At 29.4% G+C, this 10,651-nt stretch overlaps 2 protein-coding genes across 3 annotated transcripts in view; one reads left to right on the top strand and one right to left on the bottom strand.

The window, feature by feature from the left end:
• The window catches only part of LOC100749924 (centrosomin), a 39,807-nt gene extending 37,215 nt beyond the window's left edge, over positions 1-2,592 (bottom strand). The window contains exon 1 of the mRNA XM_003491833.4: positions 2,528-2,592. Coding sequence (XP_003491881.1) covers positions 2,528-2,577 — 50 coding nt within the window. The 5' untranslated portion in view covers positions 2,578-2,592. The remainder of the gene's footprint in view (positions 1-2,527) is intronic.
• A 203-nt stretch (positions 2,593-2,795) lies between these two features.
• LOC100749724 (golgin subfamily A member 1) lies at positions 2,796-10,624 on the top strand. 2 transcript variants are annotated; one of them, XM_012389257.3, is made up of 8 exons: positions 2,796-3,528; positions 4,022-4,415; positions 4,540-4,628; positions 4,749-4,877; positions 7,003-7,530; positions 9,347-9,874; positions 9,945-10,175; positions 10,341-10,624. In XM_012389257.3, the coding sequence occupies exons 1-8, from the start codon at positions 3,418-3,420 to the stop codon at positions 10,494-10,496; spliced, it is 2,166 nt and encodes a 721-aa protein (XP_012244680.1). In that variant the 5' UTR covers positions 2,796-3,417; the 3' UTR covers positions 10,497-10,624. The 2 variants fall into 2 exon arrangements, with proteins under 2 accessions (XP_012244680.1, XP_024225543.1); XM_024369775.2 differs by having other exon boundaries at positions 2,797-3,528; positions 7,003-7,395.
• Positions 10,625-10,651: the final 27 nt, after the last annotated feature.

Here is a 10,651-nt window from a genome sequence, read left to right as displayed (position 1 = left end):
TGGTGGTGGAGCGGTGGAGCGGCGGAGCGGTGGGGTAGAGATAAAGAGTAGACGAAGAACGGAGGGAGAGCCGAACGAAACGACAAAAACAGATAGAAAAGCAGGGTTGTAAAGAGCCGGAACACTGCGTACATCGGTCAAACACAGTGCCTCTCAATTGGGGGTAGATAAATAAAATTAATGATTATGGAAAATAATGGATTTTGAGAATAATCTTCGAGTTGGACGAGTCTGATGGTGAAAATGCAGATAACGGAGGCGGAGTCAACGAATAGCTATGAAATTAGTCTTTTTATTGTTATAAAACAATTTTAAGACGAATCGTGTGTTATAAGATCAATATACATGCTACATACATATATTTTATAAGAGGTACCTCTCTTTTTGTGTTGCAAATACGATGACAAAGAATTAACATTTTACGGCTTCAGAAAAGCAAATCAAATTTTCAAGATAAAAAATACAGTCTATATAATATAACCGTATTTTTAGCGAATATTTAATTTATACCGCATACTGAAAATTGTTATTCTAACTCTTCTTATGTGTTTCTTTGCGTCTTCATTTTTCATTCATTTCATTTCATTTTTGTTTTACGTATTTATATAGTCTATTGAAATATTTAAAAATGCAATCCGTTTAATACATATAATATAACAATTATCAATAAACTACTGTTTCAGGAAATTTCTCTGTTTGTAACTTATTACTAAAAAAAGATTATCAATTATAAAGGCTATATCATATATTCTAATAAGTAGAACGCATTCGCTAAATATTTGAAAGTATTTATCGATAGCTTAAGTACCGAATAATTTAATTAATTATTGAATTTTTCAATTATTTTAAACTTTGTATTAAAATTTATTGAAGATTACAATTATACAAAATTGTTAAGAGAAACGGTTCTTTTAGATCGCCGGAAATTTCATGAATTTCTGATTCGTGCTAAGTATTCCTCCTTCGTTTCATCTGTCTTTTATAATTCTCCTTCTCTGACAAAAACCCATCCCATGTGGGGAACATTCGTTGAAACATAAATGCGTTCCGGAGAATTAGCGATCGCAGAAGTAAACGTTTTTCAACTGCATACAAAGAACGTAATTGTGACGATACAATATAGTTGTTATAGAAAAGTAAATATAGAAATTTATGATTTGACCCTAAGATATACATCAGCAGGCCAGGTATATGTTTGTAAATAACGGTATTACTATCTTAACATTAAAAAGAAATTATACATTGTATTCCTTAAGTACTAAAATTAGCCAAAATCCTAAACATGCATAACGAATTGTAATTCTAATTTTGGACAGTTCGCGGTAGATTTGAGAACCATTAAGTAGACAATAAACTCCATCCCTATTTAGCGAGATGATTATCATTTAAATGAACAAAGAAATATGGAAAGTAGTAATTATAGCATATATATGTATATTAGAAAAAGCAATAAATAATATAGAACGTTTCAGATAAATGAATTTCTTTCGTTAAATGAATTACTACAATGTGTAGTTTTAACGTTTCTTGAGTGTAGTTTATGAAACAAAATATAAACAGTCACGTAAAATATATCTTTATGAAAGGCATCGACAAATAAATTTCTAATTAATAATTATAAAAATTTGAAAGTTTCCTCTCACAAGAAATTTTCTCGTTTTACATAAATTCTACAATTTAATTAATATTAGCAATACAATGTTGTATTTTCAATTATCTTGAAAGTAGTCATTCTGCTTATGCATGTTTTTGATTGCAATAAACAGGAATATAATGAAATATTATTAAATAATTACATACAAATATAATTTTAGCGCTTTATCTCTATATATTATATATTAACACTAATACCATAATTATCATATATAATAATGCTTTAGCACATTGCTCTTTTTATAAAATTAAAATCATTTGTAATAATGCATGTATAATAACATTGTTAATTAACTTCGAACTTCGGTATTCACTTCTAACCTTAAAATTTAGTCTGCAGAAACTTTATGCATACATGCATATCATTTTTTGGATATATTAATATTTATTCAGAGCGAATGTGAATTTTTGAGGGGGGAAAATGAGTTTAAGAATTTACAATAATAAAAACAAATTATAATGACTTAAAATTATTGAATTGTTTATGAATAGGGTACTTTACGGAGATTTGTCGGTAAAAATGTTTTCCACTATACTTATACCCTATTGAATGTACTAATGATTTTGTAAATATTACTATACATATTATGATGAAATACAAAATGCAAACAAATAACCAAAATTAACATAAATTATTTCTAATTCCTTTTCTTTTTAATTTTACAGTTACTATAGACTGTTTTACTAGACCTGTATAAATTATTTCAAGTACATCAACAATATATTAATCTCTCTTCAAGTTGTAAACAATACTATTACAATATAGGCATACAATATATTATAAAATAGCGTGAACAAACGTGTGAACAAAGACCTCCAACTTTGAAAGACAAAAATAACATAGCACGATATGCAAAGCCATAAATTTACTTACGTATCAAAATAATTTGTCGTGGCAGTCGTTTCATCCATAAAATCCTCCATTTTTTATTTAATTTCACGACGCACATTAGCAACAAACAAATAAAAAACAAGAACTTACATGCACTTTCAAACCGTCAAATTTAAAAACTAATTCTCAATATTTCCACTGTACGCGCTAAATGCACGCTCTATATTTTTCTACGTCAGTCCTACCAATGTTACACATTTACGTTTAACATGAAAATAAAAATGAAATGTTCCTAGTATAACGACAATTTTATGAGTCACGGCGTGAGAGCAAAACGCCATATAATCAAATAGTGACGACATTATATGTACATATAATTATCTTTGTATACTAGAAGATAAGAAGTGTTGTATTTATTTAGTGTACGCGTCTAGGTTTCTTTAAGATGAGTCACACAAGTATCCACTCGTTTTTCAGTATCGTAATATTATTCTTGTAAACTATTGTTATTCACGTTGTTTGTGGAGTAGTGCGAGTTAGTCATTTGCATTTCGCGCTGTACACGTTGTGCTAATTTTCTAAAACAGGGGACACTAACTATACCTACATATATAATATGGAGCTTCAAAACCAGTGATTACTTAAGTAACTGAGTGACTGGACAGTAGTGGACAGTATGGCAGTAGTCTGCACTTAATCCGATAGTTCGATATATGTAAAATTTCTGCGGCCTTGGGTATACAAATTATTTAAGGATGACTCGATCAAACCTAGTTGTGATGGATCAGTAAAGAATGAATTCTTGGAACGTTACATTTTTACTCTCTTTCCTTTAACATTGCTCCGATAGACGGGCACGGAATCAGCACAATATCGACTTTGACAGGTGCTAGTTGTCATTTTTTGCTCGTCTAATTGGAGGTTATAGCATCATGTTTGCAACGCTGAAAAATAAAATACGAGAGGAAATAGGGAGTGACGTGTCAACTGTCGTTAGAAATGCCGGCAATGTGCGCGGCATTAACTCGAGGCATATGTCTCAGGTAAACATGTTGTTACCATGTGTAACTTATTATCAGTGTGGAACCGATAACGCAACTACATAGCATACTTATTTATAAACGATCTATAATTGTGATCTATATTTGTAGTAGTCACTTTAAATCATCATTAATTTTCAAGAAAGTACTGGCGATATTTTAAGTTAGATATTTATGTTTTTTATTAATTCCGCATATGTTTATCGGACGATTCATTAATATTTCATATGTTCGTTATCTAATTTTGATAATCGCAAGATTTGCTCGAATACCTACTGATAGTTTAGTCTATTTTAGAGACATTACTTTATAGATACTTTTGCTATTTTTGTACCGTTTAAAATTATGTTTTTAATTAGTCTATAACAGACTAAATGTTTAAAATGAAATTGTAGAAAAGACCTTTTATAAATTTTTATCTATAATATAATGTAAAGCATCGTTATGATCATACGTATAAACTGAGTTATTACAATGAATGATATTTTTTTTCTAGACGGGATCCACGAGTAGCATCAGTGGATCTCAAATTTCATTAGATGGTTCGCGTGAGGAAAATATAGCTTCACCTTTACCACCTGTTTCTTTGGAAAAAGATACCAGTTTTGATCTTAAATTAAATGATAATATGCAACTTTCTGCTAAAGATATTAAAAAACTTGAAAATAGAGAAGATGAATGGCGGAAAAGATTGGCGAAAAAGGAGGCTGAATTAATGAAACGAATGGAAAAGAAAGAAGAGGATTGGAAAGTAAGATTCTTGGAAAAAGAGAAAGAGTGGAAAAGAGTAGTTGAAAAACAAGAAAAAGAGAAGAATAAGATAGAAGAGGAATTAAGACATGTAGAAAGTTCAAAACGTTCATTGGAATTGGCTCTTAAAGATGCAGAAGGTACATTCGTAATTATATGATACAAATTTAAAAAAGCGAATTAATGTTGCTTGATTTAAATTTTAGTGGCAAATGAAATTTATATATACGTATCTAAATTTTCATAACTAATATTGTGTTTCAGAATACAAGAAAAAATTATATAGTTTTCAAGAAGATGCGGAACAACTAGAAGGTTTCCAAACTCAAGAAATGGCAAAAATAAAACACCTAGTAAGTTTTATATATTCTTTCTTTAAAAGCTTACCTTTATCATTTATATTTTCTGCTTAATACGCTTCTATGTTTAATACTTTATATACTTCTATATTTATTTTATTTATTTTAATTTAGTTACTGGCAAAAGAACAGGAAGTAGAAGAAAAATCACATCATTTAAAAGCAGCCACTGCAGAAATTGATAGTTTAAAAAGTGAAGTCTCTCGTCTTAGAAGATACGAAGATGAATTGAACAATGTACAGGTGAGTAAATTATCTAATGATTGGTTTCATTTTAATTATCACGTGAAATGTATTATAAACTTCAAAATTATGTTAACATAATTATTTAATATAGTTGTGTTAATATAAGTTGCTTTGATGATTGACATCATTTAAGTGAGTAAACATGGACTATACTTTAAATTGAGTTTAAGTATATTTATATAAATCTTTTATTTTTAAATATATTAAAAATTTTTTTCCACACAAAAATATTCTATGTTAAATATTAAGCTATATATGAACATTTACAAGTACTATCTTAGATTTAATATTTTAGGTTTACATTTACTTTTTATTTACTTACAAAATTTGTCACAACTTTGCAGAGTCTAGCAGTTTGTAGCTTTTAAGGAAAAAGAAGTAATCCCATAAAAATCTTAAGTTATTCTATTTCCATTAGATGAGCATTGTATTTTACAAATTAACAGCTTTACTTTGTCACATGTAAGGAATTAGTATAAAGAAATGATTGGTTCGATAAAATAACAATTAAAGTTTGTTTTTGATTTATAAGATAAAACAGTATTATTGATAAGATATAATCTAAATTTGTCCTTGTTGTAATAGTATTGTTTCTAATAAATGCAAATTATTTCTTATTGCAAATGAATTAATTTGTTATGTGTATATATATAGTGTTATATAGATAATTTCATAACAATTTGGTTTAAAAGTAAATATTAGATATTATTTTGTCATGAATTAATATTTCAATAGTAGCTTTTCATATATTGCATTTTGTGTTATAAATTCATTTATAACATTGAACATTTTTTAATGAGAAGGGATAAAGCTGCATGGAAAAGTCAATTCTTTTTGTTTGTCATAATGTTTTTTTTAATGAATATTTACCTTTATAGTGCCAATTATTGATCATGTGGTCCGCTACAAAAATAATGACCATAAACATATTTTTTAGGTATAAGCACGCTTCCTTTTAAAAATTAGTTTTGTTTTTAAGCCTCCCACTACTTTTCTTTCTCCTTTTTTTATTTTATATATAGCTTTTTGTTTTGTCACGTTTTTGCCATGTTTTTCTGCACATTTTTTGTATTGACACATAGTATCAATCTATGATGAACAGGTGACATTTAGTCAAGAATCTTAATTATTTGAATATTTAGAATATTTGGAATATATTTTAAAATAAAACAAATGAGCATATGTTCCATAACTCTTATTTGTACTCTTAGAATGCGCTTTTAATACTTGATAGGAAGTATTTACTTCCATTTTATTAAACTTAGTTTGGGAAAGAACAGGCATTTTGTTGAGTACAAACAAATTGTGAAAGAACAATATTCTTTTATTGGTTATGGAACATGAGCAATACCTAAGTGATACTGAAAGTTTTGTGAAAACGACATACGCATGAAGATTGGAAAACTTTGATAAACGAGAGCATTGGAGATCAGAGTAGGCGGTATTTTCCGCTAATTCGCTGCTGCTACCGCTGATGCTAGAGGTACGTCTTCAAAGCTTTGCTGCTATTCTGCAATAAATTATTCTGCAACATAAATAACTTCTATAGATTTTACTTACATCAATGTTGCTCTTTATGTAATTCTCTCCTTGGTGCAAAATTTTATAATATAGGAGAAATGCATGTATTAACTAATGGAAGTGGTTTAATGGTAAAGAAATTATTATATATAGTATTATAATAAAATTTAATTTAAAATATCTCAACTATTTCTACTGCAGTACTCATACTCCAATGTTGTTACTCTCGTAACAGCGTGGAATAATTATTTTAAATAATAAAATGTCTCTTATAAACTTAAATTTTTGTCATATCCAGTTATATAGCAATTAATGGAAAATTTGAAGAGACTTTGAACAAAAAATTTATTCAACACTATTTAGTTTTGCTTCATAAATTTTTTTCTTCATTTTATTCACTTTCAGCATTATTATCATTAACCATCAAATTCATCATTCGCTTGTTCTTGGCTTTATAAGGTTTGGATTATTTATAATATTCTATTCATCTTTATGCATTAGAGCAATGCTTTGGTAAGGTTTGCAATGAAGCTTTACAGAGCAAAATGTAATAATAATAAATATAAAAAAACATTCCTGGTAATAATATCACCATTTTCAGGATGAAATGGAGACACTACGTCATTCTACCCAGCGTGAGAGAGCTCAGCTATCCTGTCAACTGGCACAAACCGAAGAAGAAGTACGTCACCTAAAGGATAAGGTTTTTGTGTTAGAACAAAGAGTCGCATTAGAGAGTAATGATCAAGTGACAGTGGATGAAAGAATAGCTGATCTTATGAGAGAAAGAGCACTGTTAGAAAGAAAGTTAGAAGAAGCTCATCTTCATTTATCCGATATAAAGACTAGTTGGTCAGGAAAAATATCTAGCTTGGAGACACAAGTTGGAAGACTTAGTAGACAGGCTGGTGAAGAAGGTTTGGAAAGGAGACGAGTCGAAGAAGAAAGTGAAAGACTGAAGCAAAGGATTAAGCAGCTAGAAGCTGAAATAGAGGTGAACAATGTTGTCATGGCGACGAAAGACGCCAAGCTTTTGCGCATGGCAGAGGACATCGACGAGATGGCCACGGAACTAAAAGAGCTCCGGGCCAGCGTCGATGATGAGGTGGACGAATTTAAACGACAAATTGTGAGTTACCGCGATATGTAGTCGTGCATGGGCTAGATTGTTTCGAAGAGGATGTCTTGTTAGAGTTTGAAATGCAAAAGTAACGAACATTCCCCATTTGTCAGGTGGCAATTTTCAAATGATCACAGCATTGAATAATAGATTTAATTTTTTAAAGAATGTATAACGATAGAATTTCCAACATAGATATTAGATATATATGATATAGATATATTATAATTCCTGTTTTGTTAATATTTGAAAAAGGAAGTTGATATTTCCATCTCGAATAATTTCTTTCATTTTTAAATTAACTGTGATCGCATAAAGTTGTGTTTATTTTCTGATTTGTTATAAGTGTTTTAATAATTTTATAAATTACTAAATGTTTATGACGTTACACCATTAGTGTAAAAACACTGGACGCGTAAAAATATGAATGTCTGGAACGTGTATACACGAAAGTTGTTAATTTACAATTGAAAACTACATATCGCCTATATACTTGCATGTTATATCTATGATGCTTGACGCTTAACGCACAGAACATTTATTTTACGTATATTTACTAGCACACTCTTTTGTTTATAATTTTTTTATTTACTTTTATATGCATGCAAAAATTTATAATGTACATTATATTTCATCAGTATCACGTATCAATAAACAAAAATAATTGTAGACTACTTTTTAAAACTTCCACATTTCCACTCCGCGTGTATTTATACATGAAAATTAGATAGTACCAACAATAATATTTTTATGTACGATCGCATTTCTGTATATTTTATTTGTGGAATAAAGAAAAGAACAAATAAATTATATCGTTTATTGCATTCGTTTTTGTGCTTGTTTTTAACCCATTTTTATATCCCCCTTTTTCAAGCGGCTTTTTATATATTATTATATACACAAATGTGTACACGATTTTTTTCTTACAGGGTTAATAAATCATATTATATTTTGCTACACCAACGACACAGTCCGATTATATTTACGTTGCTGTAAATATTAGGAATGCGTATCCAAGCTGATACAATTAAAGGAAAACGTATCGTATCCATATTCGTATAGAATAGAAGATAGAATGGTTATATAGAATCGAAAATCTTGCAGAAAGGCAGAAGATATAACAGAAAGCTTTTTTAATTAATCAAATGTACTCAAATTAAAATTTATTGCAGGTGTGAACTTCGGAATCAATGGCGCGTTCCGACATTATTTTGTTTATCATATAAAATGAATTGATAAATATTTTACATTTTTATATACTCTCTTCATATAAATTTAATATCTCCATTTTATTACATGTGCATTTATCCATTTTAAGTATAATTGTTACAAAGTCGATAAGATACAATAATCTCCTATTCAATTTTTAAAATTTCTGTTCATTAAATATTTTTTGTTTTATAATGCCTTCCGTCATACTGTTTTGCGAATATTGTTTAATTTAAAAATATTTTGATAAATTTATATTAACTTGCAAATTTTAACTTTAGTTAAGATATAAGACTTACGTATCATATTCTTTTCTGAAAGTATCATTATTACTCTATACTTTTCTATGTTATTGTTACTTGTGTTATTCTTATTAATGTCACTTTTCATAAAACGTTATCACTTTGAACATTAAATTTTGTTGAATAAATTCTGTTGATAAATCCATTTTACCATAAATTCCAAAGATAGTAGATAATGAAGTAGGTAATGAAGAAGTAGATAACGAAGCATATTTTAAATAAATTCAATCATTGCCAAACTACAATTATTTCGTTTCAACATTATAATATTAGATATCACTCACATTGTTTTGTTGTTTGCTTTCTTTTGTCAGGAATCATCGTCAAAGCAAATAACCCGGCTGAAACAAGATCTAGAAGAAGCAACAGCAAAACTTTCAACTGCTACTTCAGAATTAGCCCATGTTCGTCTGACTCTAGAAGGTGAACGGATGAATAATTCTTCCTTACATTTAGAAGTAGCGCGTCTACGGGAAGATCTGGAATCTGAAAGAACAGCATCAGCAACATTAAAAGTGTGCCTAGAAAAGGAAAAAAATGAAAAAGACACTGCATTATTGAGAAACGCTCAAGTCTCCCAAGACATAGAAATGGTAAAGCAAGAGAATCGACAGCAGGAAGTCGAAAATATTGAGTTACAAAATAGAATAGAAACCTTAGAGCACAATTTACTAAGTAAAAGTAAAGAAGTAGAACAAGCAATGACGACGCTAGAAGAAACTAAAAAGAAAATGTTGGAATTGGAGGAAGTAGAACAAAATAGGAAAAAGATAGAGAGAAATGAAAAACTACTTAAAAGTAGCTTAATGGACCTAGAGGAGCAATTAAATGAAAAGACTAAGGTAGACTTGAAAAATAGATCTATGAAAATATATTTCAGAGAATAATATTAATTATCGAATATATTTTTAGACAATCAAAGTCTTACAGCAGCGACTAACCGATATGAAAAAGACCCTTCAACGAGAGTTGAGAGTTCCATCTTCATCATTGGATAGCGATGTTGAACCTTCTGCAGCAATTCTCAAGCCCAGTTCGTCGAAAACGGTCACTGCCAGGCACAATAGCACAAGAGACGACGATGTTAACTTTAAATACCTTAAACACGTTCTCATAAAGTTCCTAACAAGTAGGGAATACGAGGTAAATGTAATGTACTTTCTAAAATTCCAAAACCATAATATGTAAAATAAATTACTAAGAATAGTATGCTGAAATAATTTTGTTAAACAACAATGAAAAGAAATGCATGAGATATTTATAATTTTTCAACTATTTTCTAACTTACATTTTGTTCATTTGTTTAAGGCTCTTCATTTAACAAGAGCAGTAGCTACTCTTTTGCATTTTTCACCCGAAGAAGAGCGGTTGTTGCAAGAAACTTTGGAGTGGAAAATGTCATGGTTTGGTACACGGCCTAATTTAGGTTTTGGACAAACTGCCAAAGCTATACCGCCTAGCTGATAGCTGAAACAAATTTCTCTTTCTATAGATATCATAAAAGTGGCCACAGATTCGTGGGTAAAATCAAAAAATTGGATCGCGTCGATGATCGGTCGCAAATGATTATAAATACTTGAGAAATTAGGGAGGACACAAATGGAAAAAGTTTACAAGCT

This window comes from Bombus impatiens, unplaced genomic scaffold (assembly GCF_000188095.3).
Source record: "Bombus impatiens unplaced genomic scaffold, BIMP_2.2 scf_0640, whole genome shotgun sequence".
NCBI lineage: Eukaryota > Metazoa > Arthropoda > Insecta > Hymenoptera > Apidae > Bombus > Bombus impatiens.
Note: the sequence above shows the minus strand (reverse complement) of the source record. Positions and strands in the feature narration are given on the sequence as shown.

Coding starts and splice junctions, on each gene's coding strand:
- LOC100749724 (XM_012389257.3), top strand. CDS start 3,418: ATGTTTGCAACGCTGAAAAATAAAATACGAGAGGAAATAGGGAGTGAC. Junction 4,878..7,002: donor ATGAATTGAACAATGTACAG/GTGAGTAAATTA, acceptor CACCATTTTCAG/GATGAAATGGAGACACTACG. Junction 7,531..9,346: donor ACGAATTTAAACGACAAATT/GTGAGTTACCGC, acceptor TTCTTTTGTCAG/GAATCATCGTCAAAGCAAAT.